This window comes from Neolamprologus brichardi, chromosome 4 (genome assembly GCF_056152115.1).
Source record: "Neolamprologus brichardi isolate AB-2024 chromosome 4, ASM5615211v1, whole genome shotgun sequence".
Lineage (NCBI taxonomy): Eukaryota > Metazoa > Chordata > Actinopteri > Cichliformes > Cichlidae > Neolamprologus > Neolamprologus brichardi.
This window is the reverse complement of record NC_142107.1, coordinates 8,182,171-8,195,743: the sequence shown is the minus strand read 5'-3', so window position 1 is coordinate 8,195,743 and position 13,573 is coordinate 8,182,171. Positions and strand designations below refer to the sequence as shown.

Here is a 13,573-nt window from a genome sequence, read left to right as displayed (position 1 = left end):
CCATCACTGGTCATCAAGTCTCTCAATTCCCATTGAGGAGCCATGAGCTTTTCCAAGATCTTATCAATATTGTGTTCAATAAACACAGTCTGAGTACTCACAGCTTGCCCATCGTCAGTCATGTTGGCCAGCCTTATGGGGTTTTGAACAGCTGTAATCGCTTTCTTTGTTCTTCGATAAGCCAGGTCCGAACCAGGTCCGAACCAGCTCCAAACAGCGAAAACTCTGTTATCATTTTTCCACATCTTGTTCAATGTCCCCCATTGAGAGTGTCGCCAGGCACACGACACAACTGACCATCAAGCAATGTCAGTTTCATTAAGGGACTAGTTGATCAAATCCAGAACAAGACTGAGAGACTCTCTGAGGGTTAGAGTTAGACAAGACTGGAAAAGAACATAGAAGCCAAGCAGGGAAAGATAAGGGAGGGAGAGGGGGAAAAGATGCATCCACCTCTACCAAGAGAAGAATGAATGAATGAATGATTTCTGAATATTTGAAAAAGGGATTCAAGCTAAGATTTCTATTTTAGCAGTAAAAATGAACAGAAGCATGGTAACAAGAATTAGTTACTACTCACAGGTCGCATATCCTTGCTGGGAATATGGGTAACTCATTGGTTGATACACGTAGAATCCTCCAGGACAGAGAGCTATATTCACTACAGCGGACCTGTCAGTACACTGATAATAGAAGCCATATGCAGTTACTGTTGTTGGTGTCAGAGACTCAGTGGTTGGATAAGGTGATGAAATAAAAAGTGAACCCCATGTGCCACCACGATAATGGGATACACAATTAATAATAACTCTGTCTCCACCAATCCCTGTAAAGCGCCACCATTTGTTAAGAAGCTGCTGGTCATTGACAAGAGTGGTACCAAAATAAGCAGCGTCAAATCCCCGATTGCGCCACGACTGAGTTATATTGGTGTATCCATCACAAGAACCTGCACAATGCAAATCAAATATGTACAATAATTATCACACATAATTTATCACTTTATGGTGATTTTAAATCACATATATTGGCTATTTATTTGTTCATACCAGGTGGAAACGCAGTAATAACAGGTATCACAAGCAAACCTGAAACAAAGAAGATAAGAAGTTATAGAAATGTTTAATTAATCTTAAAAATTACTGTTAAATTGTTATACTATTGAAAAGTAATCATTCACGTTACCATCTCTATAATGTCACATACCAACTTCATTTTTACACTTGAATCAAACTGAGGAATGCCTCCAAGACTGTATAATTTTTCTTTTTTAGTAGAATACATTAAGGAACATGACAAAGGATATATTAATGTAGTGCACACGGCATGGAAAGATGGGCTGTGTTTGCAAGTTTAAGTATGGTCTCCAGGTGACAAAATAAATGCTAATCAAAACAGTCATAAAAATAACTACAACAATCCTCATCCACCTATATGGACTGAGTCTTATATAGTGCTTTTCTACTCTACCTGACAACTTAAAGCACTTTATACAACTTGCCTCATTTTCACATTCACACCTATTCATAAAAAAACAAGCATTTTGTTGATGTGTTATTGCTTTATATATAACATACACACACATGAATACATGGTGGTTCCTCACTTGTTTCTACACATCCTAATCAATGTCCCCTCATCTTGGGTTCACAGTGTGTCTTCTTTCAAAACTTGGCAAAGTAATGACACAGCACAATAACTTGTACTTCCATAAAATTGTTTGATCTTGGAATCTGCAGTTGTTGAGAAATGATCCATAAAGCTTCTGGAATGAGCTTCCCAAAGCCCTGACCTCAAGTCTACTAAAAATATGTGGACTACGCTTTAAAGCCGGGTCCATGCAAATGCAAAAGAGTGGTCAAATATTTGCTATAATAATTTTTTTGAGGGTTACCAAAAGCGTATGTTCAGATGTATTTTTCTTTAGGACTGCCAACAGAACATTTATCAAAGGCAACATACAATTTTAATCAAAAAGAGCTTTTTTCATTAAAAACAAAACTAGATTTTTTTTCTGCTTTCAGGTTCTATTTTGAATTGAATGAAAACAGAAAATTACATACCAAGTAGAAGTGACAAAGCAAAGTAAATCATCATCATATGAAACATCGTGTGTCAATGACATCTGCTCGTCAGTCCTGACTACTTGTAGCCCACACTGTGAAATTTGAATTGCTTCCCAAAAAAGTTAATCCTGCCTTAAACATGCAAAGAAATAATGCAAATACAAATTGAAGATGATAAAAAAAATACAGTCACTGTGCACCATTTGTAGCAGACATGTTCTAGGATTGCAATTAAAGTAGCCCATTATTTAATCACTGCTTATCTTATGCACTGTATCGTGCATATATAGGACAAATTCGTACACGTGTTCTAAGGCCCATGTCAAGGTATGTTCTTGTTATAGTCAGAACCTGCAATTCAAGCACATGTGACACATTCTTGGGTTTCTTTTGTCTCTAATATTGTGTATGTATATATATATATAATGTATATATATACATAATGTATATATATACATAATGTATATCTAATATAAATGAAACAGGGTTGAATTAAACTGCTCCACAGAGCAGGCTATCATTGTAATCACTCGCTAAATCCTCTGTTACACACTAAATGCTATTAACATACAGGTACTATGAGGAATACTTTATGTCTCTTTAATTGCTTCTTACACAGGCAAATTGCATTTATTCACAAAATAAATATTTAAAACTAATAAAACCCTAAAACACACATTTTACTAGTTTATTAGTGCAGATTGTGGATATCATCTTACACGCGTGTTTGTAAATGTTGCGTTACAGGTAGTGCCACTTTCTGGAAATATTTACCTCGGTGGATGAGTAGTGGGGTGGTAGAAACTCTTAAACAAGATAAACTGGTGAATAGAAGGGGACAAGCGGAACCCTTCAAAGGGACTGGTAGGAACCAATGTCTACAGTAAATGTTTCCTGTTGACCATAGAGGCAAACGGAACAAGTGCAATTGGAGTGCACACAGCGGTAAGACGGTATATGATCATTTATGAGCAGATATTTCATATTTAGTCTTTTTAATTTCTAATAGTTTTTGCATTGGTCGAAGATGAATAGGTCTCATGGTTTTACAGTGGTCTTGCTTGTTTTCACAGTTAGCTACAGACCGCAGCTACAGCTGCTTGCAAAATGTGGTGCTGCTAAAGCTAACGTACAAAGATATAAACATAAGTTAGACCTCGTTTCGTATAACTGTAGCCTAATTTAACTTTAGTCAGTCTTTCTTGTAATATTACAAATGAGTCATGGAAGGGGGATAGGTTTCCTTTATTCTGCCGCGTTTGTTTTAATCTTAAAATTGTCATAACTTGCTGAAAACGCTTATAAAGCATTATTCGAATGTCTTCGTGCAGGGATATCGTACCTTCAGACCTTTTCGGTTCTGTTTCTCAGCTGGATAATCTGAGTTAAAAATAAACACAAACTGACTGAATTATATATTATTATGTATTATCTTATTAGTATCATTACTCTGTTTTCGTAACAGTGTGTCCACCTCGCCTAAAGCAACTGTTGATGTGGTGTCGTAAATCCAGAGACTGACAACCAACCATGACATCACTGGTAAGCTTTGATTTGACAACACAAAAGTTTGTCTTTATTTTCTTTTGATAATTTGATCCACTCTTGTGCTATGTTTAATGCCGTGAATCTACAGTACTGTGCAAAAGTCTTGAGCCATCCCTCATTTCTCCATGTTTTTTTTTCCAAGTAGCCAGAATTAATTGTATTTTTAAGTGGTCTTTGGAAACAGTTCTCCGGGCTTTCTGAGGGAGTTTTCTTTGGCTGCTTCGTAAATTCATTGGACAGTCCAGTCCTTGCACCTAATTATTTTCAGAGGAGTGTTTTTGTTTTTTGTTTTTTTGTTGGTCGGTTTGTTTGTCAACCACTTAACACTGACCTATCATTCAAGCATGAAAGAGGCAGGTAACACAAAAGATTATCCAGTGTTGTACCTCATTACAGTTCGGCTCATTTCAGTTTGGCTAATTCCATTTTCCCATTTTTTTTTTCTCTTTTCTCTTTTTTCTCTTTCTAAAAACGGTCTTTCTAAAAACTACATCGACAGCAGATGCAAAAAAATATTCACTTTTTCCAATGCTTTTCTCGCTTTTATTTGTCTCCATAGTCGTCCTTGAAAATGCTTTGATCCTTTGTGGTCTTCTTTACATTGTCCATGTTTAGCAGGTTGGCAGTGATTTAAGTGTCTGATTTGGTTTGTTGTCAAAAAAATGAGCTTTGGACGTTCTTCTGGAAGCCTGGGGAACTATTACAGAAGACATCTTGGAAGAAATGACAAGAAAGCTTGCATAAGAGAGTTCAGGCTGTGTTGAAGAATTAAGCAAATTATACCAAATATTGACTTAAAAAGTTTTGTTACAATTGTACAAACTCCATTTTTACCTTATGTGGTTTGAGTAAGTTATTGCATTTCCATTTTACTTGTAAATATAAAGGAAGAGACTCAAGACTTTTGAGCTGTACTGGTCCGACATGGCTTTCATGGTGTGCACATTATTCAAATGTGACAGGCTTCCAACAGGAACACTTTTTCTCTTACAGGGAAGCAGCAGCAGCACCTCAACCACAGAATACACCGTGCGTGTCCCCAAGTGAGTAACACATGTAAATATCCAATGAGATTTGTGTGCACAGGACTTGCCTTATGTCACTGTTTTGCATGTGTTCATGCGTGTTTTGGTCATTCTAGGTGTCACTTGAAGACATGTATGTGCATGACTATTAGAAGATGATTGTGACGCAAATGAATTGAGCTCAGTTATGTTGCACAATAACTCACTATATTCTTCTTTTTTTTTTCTTTGCATAGAAACACCAGCAAGAAGTACAATATAATGGCTTTCAATGCAGGGGACAGAGTCAACTGTTCAACATGGACACAGGTGGGCTTCATACTTTAACTACACCTCACAGACAAAGCTTAGGTTTTCAGTGTGACCGAGCTAGAGTTGATATGAGAAAGGAATATCAGCCAGTCTTATTTGCCTTAAACAAAAAAGAGAGAGCGAGAAAGATGTGATAAATTTAGGAATGAGTAGGTTGGGTTTTGTTTTTTTTTTCACTTTTCCATTACTCTTTCTCCTTTCCCCAGGCTCGTATGGAAAGAGATATGAGTGCTCGGAAGATATATGGGGAGGAAGAGACCCCTGAAGGCGCAGCAGGTAGTGAGTTTGGCAAAAAGCAGCGTGAGGAAGCTCGTCGGAAGAAGTTTGGTATCGTCACGCGTGAATTCAAAGTGGAGGACCAGCCCTGGATTCTCAAGGTTAATGGTAAAGCTGGCAAGAGGTGAGTAGAGAGACTCCCTCTGAGTTACTCTTCAAAAGTGTTGGCAATGCAAGATAAAATGATGTATTATAAGAGTTATTATTTAGAGAAATCTCAGTGACTTGATGTCTGTAAAGGATTTTATGTGAGGAAAGTAAAGGCAGTGCAGTGCATCTTTTTACTGTTTGCCACCATCTGTCTATGCATGTGCTTTTTTTTTTTTAAGGTTCAAAGGTATAAAGAAGGGTGGCGTTACAGAAAATGCATCCTACTACATCTTCACGCAGTGTCCCGATGGAGCTTTCGAGGCTTTTCCTGTTCACGGCTGGTACAACTTTACACCACAGGCCAAACACCGAACTCTGACTGCTGAGGAGGCTGAGGAGGAGTGGGGCAGGTGAAAGGACAGGGGTGGTTTGGGATTAATAGTGATGAAGAACAATGAGTACTTAAAAAATAGGTACTCAGGTGACCCTAGATGTTAAATGCTTGATATTAAGACAGTCACCCTCTTTTTTTCTAGGCGGAACAAGGTGGTGAATCACTTTAGCATCATGCTTCAGAGACGTCTTCGAGAGCAGGAGCGGGGTGACGAAGACGAAGACGAAGGAGAAAAATCTGGGAAGAAGAAAAAGAAGGGGGGCGGAAGAGGGGGTGACCTGCGCATTCATGACCTGGAGGACGAGCTGGAGATGAGCAGTGATGACAGTGACAGCAGTATGGGGGACGGTAAGGAGAAAGACACAACAACAAGAAGAGACTATTGTAAAACATCTCCAGCTTTCATCTTTTGATTTTCTTCCTTCAAACACTTTGGCTTTGTTGGACAGATGGAGAGAGCAAGCCAAAGGTAAAAAAAGATGCTGGGAAAGGAAAAGCAAAGAAAAAGAAGCAAAAGAGTAAAGACAACGAGGCTCTGGAAGACAGTGATGATGGAGACTACGAGGGCCTAGAAGTGGATTATATGTCAGATGAAAGCAGGTCAGATCCGTTACACGGTAGCACACAAAGACTCACACTGTATCAACAATGTTTGGGGGTTTTTTTGTTGTTTGCTGTTTTATTTATTTATTTTGTGTTCCAAATTTAGCTCAGAAGAAGAACCAGAAAAGGGAAAGCCTGTCAAAGCAGAGGAACACCCTAAAGGTCAGATCAATTTATTGTTAAAAATACTCAATAAAAGTGAAGCTATAATACACAGTAAATGTAAATGGACGTGTACTTGGATGTTCACACAGTCTCACACACATTCATACAAACCCTAAAGGAACACAATCTGATGGATGCATCAAAGGCAACTCAGGGTTTCAACATGCTGATTGGTAAACGCACCATTCTATCTTTTGCGGTACAGGCACCCCCAAACATATGAGTTTATGCATACAGTGTCAAAAAATGTATTTTAGGCTTTGAAAAGTTAGGTGAGTGGAAGGTGACCTGAGTAGACACAATCTTGAAAATGACTTAGGTCTCATATAACTTAGCTCCACATCTGGACGAACGTTATGGCCAGATACCTGCCAGGAGTGTCTAGTTTTTCACTAATCAATGTATTTAGATTGTTTCTGAATATTTATCCTTTTGTAGGGATTGATGAAGAATCTGAAAGTGAGGAAGAGAGTGAGGAGGAGAAACAGAATGATGAAGAAGCAAAAGAGGAGGAAGAGGAGGAGGAAGGGAAGAAAACCCCAGTTCAAATGGAGAAGAAGAAGAAAAAAGGTAAAAAAAAGTCACAACACATACTGTTGAATGGAGTATTTTAAAATATGTGAGGAATGTGTGTGTATGAGAAGTCAGATTTATGTTCTTGTGCTTCACAGACAGCAGTGGAGAATCAGACAGCTCAGATGACAGTGACATCGAAGGAGAGACGGCCTCTGCTCTGTTCATGGCGGTTAGTGTGCGTAACTGAACAAACTGACATTTATTTCTTTTTAAGCCAAATTAGTTTGTAATATATTTTCCTATCATTATCATAATTAACATCAGTACCATTGTTGCTTAATAAAACAATGACCTGACCAGTGTGCAACCAGTTTTGTAACGCTGAAGCTTTGGAGTATTTCATATTAGTGCAGATTGTTATTCTATATTGGAATTTTTCATTCTTTGTTTGTGTTCTCATCAATTATCGTCTTTTCCTTCCTATCTCAGAAGAAACGCACACCTCCTAAACGTGCAGGTGGCCGCGGCTCTGCAGGCAGCTCCAGGACTGGTAGCCGTCCTGGAACTCCATCCTTAGACTCTGCCTCCACCTCGAACACACTCCGTGCTGCCGCCAGCAAGCTGGAGCAAGGTGATTTCTCAAAAAGCCCACACAAATGCTCATACGTTCACAGTATACTGTACATACGTAGATATATGCAGGACCTTCACAAGTAGCTTTCTACTCTCAAATCTTCTCTTTTTGTTATTCCATTCCAAACAAACTTGTCTTCTCTCCAGGTAAGAGACAAGGTCCTAGCATCGACTCACCTGCTGCCAAAAAGCTTAAGATGGAACCCAGCACCCAGAGCCCCGTTCCCTCTGGGAAGAGCACACCTCAACCCCAATCAGGCAAATCCACCCCAAGCTCAAGGTAAGGTCCAGGTTTTTTTTCAATACAGTTTCATAGACACACAGTTATTTCTTCCTGCTTGTTTTACGATTCAGAAGGCTAACATAAAGACACCAATAGATATTTAATGTAAAATGAGTGTTAAACTGTATTCTTTACTTTTCATTCACCCCACAGTGATGTGCAGCTGACAGAGGAAGCAGTCCGCCGCTACCTGATCCGTAAACCAATGACCACTAAAGACTTGTTGAAGAAGTTCCAGACTAAGCGCACCGGCCTGAGCAGTGAGCAGACTGTCAACGTGCTGGCACAGATCCTTAAGCGCCTCAATCCAGAGCGCAAGAACATAAACGACAAAATGCACTTCTACCTCACTGAATAACCAAAGGAACAGAGGGATGTTGTGGTTGTAGAAGTGGTGAAGTGCTAAAACTGACCCTCTTTTGTTCAAAGGTTATAGTGTTTTCAATAAAACCCATGGAAGAATAGTCTGTACAGGTTGTTCTGTGATATGCCACAGCACAGGAAGCTAGACCCGCCTTCAGCAGCAGTCTGAAATTTCACCTTAAAGCGGACTTATTTTTTCAGTTTTCTTTTTCTGTATTTTTATTCTTGAACTCCAAAACATTAAAATTGCTTTGCAAGATGTCCAGTTCAAAATATATACATGTAGATTTTTTTATCTTCTACTTTGCTGTAGTGCAGTTTATCCTTTGTTTTAGCTGCCTACCACTTCCTTGTAAGCTAACTTTGTTTTGATTGGCTGCCCCTCCTAAAAGGAAAAAAAAAGAAAGAAAGTTGTTTAACAGGGTTCTCATTTACATCACAAATCCCAGAGAAGAAAAACATATGTATATAACAGAAAATAAGGAATAGTACAATAGGTTCCCTTTAAGTAACAGACTTGTCCATGAAATTATGTTGAATGAAATATTTTGTTTTGACCTGATAGTTAAAACCTGATAGTTCTGTTTTTTTGTTTGTTTTTTAATTCCTTGCATAGAAATTGTTTTCTAATAAAACTATTCTTAAGTAAGGATTTGAGTTTTTGTACCTCCTCCTTCACTGTTAAAAAAAAAAAACTTTTTTCCTTTAAGGACAAAACTGGGCACTTTTATTTTTTTGTCAGTTTATCAAATCACTTGTTCCTGGAAGTACTTTAATATAAACAGATTTATTAAACACACTTCACATTAAACATCTAAATATGTATGTGTGTTGCTTAGAGTGAAAATAATTCAAAGATAGCATTAAAAAGAAATGGCAGCAACTAACATTCACTTCTTACTTTGGGTGCTTGTTGTTCATGAAGTATAGTTGGGCACAGAACACGCATCGATTGTTTATTTTGTCCTCCCTCTGTAAAGACAAAGGTCACCCTGAAATAGGGTGCATGCAAATATTTTTGAAAGCTCATTTGTATAACAATCAGGAAGCTAAGACTATGTCTTTTGCAAAACCTTAGTTTGCTGCTTTGTTTACTGTCCTGGGATAACCTTTATCACGTAAAAGGAAGCTACTATTTTGACACAACTGGTAGGCAGCAAGTAACTTTATTATTTTAATGATGAAAAAGTACAGCACTTAAAATGCCAATATTGTTAAAGGGATGTAAAAGTGATTTGTGTGCAGTGTTGTCTGAGGTTTCTCATCTTCCTTGTCTTTCTGTGAGAGTTTACATAGATTGTGGTGCGACTTGAAGCAAAAACACTTCTTTTGTACACCAATTTCAAACCTTTTATTTCAAAAAGTCTATAGACTAGAGCCCCTGTTTGAAAAAAATAAACATGATAATTAGCACATCACGGACATCCCCATTCCTCTCTGCAATATACTATGATATTGACTCCCCAACTGTGGTGTCATCAGTGTGTTGAAACCCAACTCATATGCAGTCCTTACAATAAAAATAAATAATTTAGTACAGTCTTCTTTACCTGTGGTAAAAGACTAAAGAAGTACATAAGGAGTATTTGTCTAAACTAGAGTTGCCCAGGAAGTCATGTTTAAGTACTTTATGTCTTGATCCCTTTCACTTAGGATCAAGGAATAGAGTGCGGTTCTTCCTGCAATGAATTTCCCTTAGCAGAGAAGATGTGCTGCTGCCATCTAGTGGTCTTAATTTCTAAAAAAAAAAAAAAAAGTTTATCAGAATCAGAATACTTTATTGATCCCTAGGGGAAATTATAAACATTATAAACATTGAAGTGCATTTTTAGGCAAACCGTTGAGCAGAAGGACACACTATTTTCAATTAGAACACTAGATGTTACTGTAGTGATGTCAGTACTTAAAGAATTGGAATAAAGTGCTGTTGTTTCACAGCACTTCACTCCAAGCGCTGTCCAGCTGCGTATTTGTGTAATTTGTTCCTAATTATATTCATTAATAATCCAATTTGTGAGTTCTCACACAGTGTTCAGTTAAAAGTTTTTAAAGCATTCAAGATCATAATTTTATTTGCTAAGGTACATTGGAAATGTTTCACAAAGAGACTCTGTATTATACAGAATTAGAAAAATGCAACAAAGTGATGAAATTATTGTATAAATACACAATTCTGAAACAACATTTTAAAGTTGAACCGAAAACAACATTCAGATAAGTTTAAATCTGACGTCTTCGGCAAGATCCAGTGCAAATTTAGAAGAATGCCATTTGAATTGAATCAATTTATAGTCTTTTTCAACAGCATGACCAGAAGAGCGTCACGTCCAATAAACATTCTGAACGCACACATTTATAGTCGCTAATAAACTTGAAAGATCTTAGCCTTGATATGTCCGTGAGTATCACTGGCAGAAACCTCAAAGTTGGACTTGATGATCTGCTGCTGTTAAGGCAGATATTAGAGCTGGAGCTTATCCTGGAAGGTTACGACAGATGACAGAAATGCGTCGCTGTCGAGGCACTCTCTGCCCGTTGAACACAGACTCCTCATTTTTCAGGATCTCATGAGTGAACTTATATCTGGCCTGGTCCCTGCACAGGTGTAAAAAGGACAGGTTGAACCTTTGTTAATTGCAAACGACAACAGCTGCTTCTTTACTATAACCGTTCAGCCTTGTGTATTAATCAAAATCTCAAACACGTCATATTTAGGAAATATTAAGACAGACATGAGGCAAATGCAGCACCTCAGTATGTAGAGGGAGCGTCGGGAAAGCAGCAGATCCAGCCATTCACTGGGTGTGTCCTCCTTCACTAAGCGCATAATACTGTCAGACAACAGACTCAACCCTGCAATGGTGCTTCCACAGAACTGGAAAAAGTTAGAGAGTAAGATCACCATGTGTGCAACTTTTTTTTAGAAAGCCACTGTGCAAAAATCCTGGCAAACCCACCTTGACACTGTCGATGTGGGGCTTGATGTAGCCAGTCTTGTCCAAATCTATAACATGCACAGGGCCGAGGAGCTGGCTACATTCAGGAAATGCTGTAGATCGGACCCGATTCAAGATCTCCTCACATACCGCGCCCCACCTCAGACGCTCAGTCTCTCTGTACCCGTGGATTGCCTAAATGTGCAGGAAAAACAAAGCCGGTCTCACAGCCTGTGTTACTCTGAAGAGAAAACAGTTCAACTACACTGATCAGTGACAGTGTTAGGTGTGAATACAGCTATAGCTCTGTGATGCAGTTAAAAACGAACTACTGTACTTTATGTTGTTTATCACTGAGGTCATAGGGGGAGGGGGGGGGGGTGTTGGACTGCATTACTGTCAGAAGTGTGTCTAATATTTATTCCTGCCTCATATACGTTGTTGGGTTAGACAAACTATCAGAAGCACTTCTAATCACAGTGCAGTAAACCACCTTCACCTTTTTAAATATTCAATACATTCAACTTTCCTAAAGTTTCAGTCAACAATGAACCTGACTTACATCGTCCCAGTGGTCAAATTCGTAGCGTTTCTTCTTCAGGCCTGGGTCCAGCTCCCGCAGAAAAGCAGCCTCTTCTGCCTCAGTGATGAAGTCCGTCCTCACCTCCACCTGCGAGCCCAGCTTCTGCACCAGCTCCGGGCTGGAGCCCACCATTGGAGCTTCATCCCGGAGAGGTAACAGGCCGCTGGTGGCCCCGGAGCTCAGACAGCGCGGGTTACCGGTGCAAAGAGCTGGCTTGTGGATTTGCTTTAACACAGCCAACAACACTTTCATCGTCCCTGTCGATGTATTATTAGTTAGTGTCCTTATAAAGCCCCCGTTTACCTTCAGCGGCGTTTCGGTCTTGTTGACATAAGTCAAGCAGATATGGGAGGCGCCATGTTGGAAACGCAAAGCATTGTGGGTCTCGAAGTCTTTTTTTTTTCTTTCAGTAAAACGCCGGAAAGAAGCTGACAAAATGTTTGACCTCCGTCATCTCAAAGATAATGCCACTCGTACCATGCAAACAATATAAAAGGATAAGAATGAACATAAATTTACAAAAAAAATAGTATTACAAATTAGAGCTACAAAAAACGTTATAAAACATTATAAAAAAGATATTCTATACAGATTTTTTTTTAAATATTTTATTTATTTATTTTAATGGCGAACTGCTATGGTACCATGAGTTTTTGGATTGTTTTCCTTATTAATAAACACCTTTATTACAAAACTGCAGTTTTGTGTTTATTGTGTCATCTTTAATATTTAATATTTAAATTTGTTTGATGATCTGAAACATTTAAGTGTGAGAAACATACAAAAAAAGGAAATCAGGAAGACGGCAAACACTTTTCACATCACTGTATGTGTGTCCTTTAACCTGGGATAACCGGATTTCTAAGTCTGTGGAGGGAAAATAGTAATGTCAACAGTATCAGATCCTGTGGTCTGGTCTCATATATATGTGACCCATATGTCTAATACACCTTCATGTACATTAATTCCAGCCACAGTTAAGGCTCAGTGAGAGCAAACTCTCTTACAGGTTTAATAAATACAGGGAACCATATGCTGCAATTTATCTGTGTGAACACTGGAGGGAACTGAATGCCCATGATTACAAACTGAATCAGCTTAATCAGCACATTTCAACTAGTAAAAATGTTTAAGCCTCCACACAGGAGGTGTTTTTTTCCCCCAATTTGTTCATCACTAACTATATCAATAGTGTTTGACAAAATATACACAAAGATCTTTTTTATAATTGCCAGGCTTTAAATCTCTTAACCTGCCGCACAGGATTTTCATGACAATTTATGCAGAAACTGGATTAAGAAAAAAAATGCTAACATAGAAAGTAATAAAAATGTATAAAAAGAGTTTATACATTTTCATTGATCCACTGAGTGACTCTGAATCTGTGCGAAATTTTGAAAGCTGTAAAAATGGAGAATGTGAAAAAAAAAACAGGAGAAAGGAGGGAGTTCGTAGAGGAGATGATGACTTCATCCTCACTGGAGAATCCCAAAGAGAAAAAAAAATGCTTACTTGGCCTACTTACCACTAAGGTTACCACATCCACTCTCCTGCTCCCTCTTTTGGTTTGTATCCAGACAAACTCTTATAGAAGGAAAGTGAGGTATCTCCTTTACCCCCACAAGAAGTGCATTGCTTTTACGTTGAAGTTAAATTGTGATTTAAATATGCAAAGACAAAGTGAAAAAGATGTTTCCATGTAGAGGACCACCTGCTTTACTCTACTTATAACTACCTTAATAATTCTGGATGTTTAAAAATGTAAAACGTGTGCTTCTTC

The 13,573-nt window shown here is 38.3% G+C and overlaps 2 protein-coding genes across 3 annotated transcripts; one reads left to right on the top strand and one right to left on the bottom strand.

The window, feature by feature from the left end:
• Nucleotides 1–2,955: 2,955 nt before the first annotated feature.
• gtf2f1 (general transcription factor IIF, polypeptide 1) lies at nucleotides 2,956–8,923 on the top strand. Of its 2 annotated transcripts, none has more exons than XM_006791613.2 (14): nucleotides 2,956–3,011; nucleotides 3,532–3,608; nucleotides 4,608–4,657; nucleotides 4,876–4,948; nucleotides 5,158–5,351; nucleotides 5,557–5,727; nucleotides 5,854–6,059; nucleotides 6,161–6,311; nucleotides 6,421–6,476; nucleotides 6,918–7,049; nucleotides 7,151–7,224; nucleotides 7,485–7,626; nucleotides 7,776–7,908; nucleotides 8,065–8,923. In XM_006791613.2, the coding sequence occupies exons 2-14, from the start codon at nucleotides 3,597–3,599 to the stop codon at nucleotides 8,267–8,269; spliced, it is 1,599 nt and encodes a 532-aa protein (XP_006791676.1). In that variant the 5' UTR covers nucleotides 2,956–3,011; nucleotides 3,532–3,596; the 3' UTR covers nucleotides 8,270–8,923. The 2 variants fall into 2 exon arrangements, with proteins under 2 accessions (XP_006791676.1, XP_006791675.1); XM_006791612.2 differs by having other exon boundaries at nucleotides 7,151–7,230.
• A 1,394-nt stretch (nucleotides 8,924–10,317) lies between these two features.
• alkbh7 (alkB homolog 7, RNA demethylase) lies at nucleotides 10,318–12,225 on the bottom strand. The gene is made up of 4 exons (XM_006791614.3): nucleotides 11,773–12,225; nucleotides 11,232–11,405; nucleotides 11,025–11,149; nucleotides 10,318–10,869 (listed from the first exon to the last, which is right to left on the bottom strand). The coding sequence occupies exons 1-4, from the start codon at nucleotides 12,043–12,045 to the stop codon at nucleotides 10,749–10,751; spliced, it is 693 nt and encodes a 230-aa protein (XP_006791677.1). The 5' UTR covers nucleotides 12,046–12,225; the 3' UTR covers nucleotides 10,318–10,748.
• Nucleotides 12,226–13,573: the final 1,348 nt, after the last annotated feature.

Bases quoted from the DNA above. Each gene is read 5' to 3' on its own strand.
- gtf2f1 (XM_006791612.2), top strand. The intron at 6,312-6,420 runs GTCAGATCCGTT...TTCCAAATTTAG, and splicing joins TATATGTCAGATGAAAGCAG to CTCAGAAGAAGAACCAGAAA. The intron at 6,477-6,917 runs GTCAGATCAATT...ATCCTTTTGTAG, and splicing joins AGCAGAGGAACACCCTAAAG to GGATTGATGAAGAATCTGAA.
- alkbh7 (XM_006791614.3), bottom strand. From the start codon at position 12,045: ATGAAAGTGTTGTTGGCTGTGTTAAAGCAAATCCACAAGCCAGCTCTT. The intron at 11,406-11,772 runs GTAAGTCAGGTT...CTGCACATTTAG, and splicing joins AATTTGACCACTGGGACGAT to GCAATCCACGGGTACAGAGA. The intron at 11,150-11,231 runs GTGGGTTTGCCA...AACTTTTTCCAG, and splicing joins CCCACATCGACAGTGTCAAG to TTCTGTGGAAGCACCATTGC.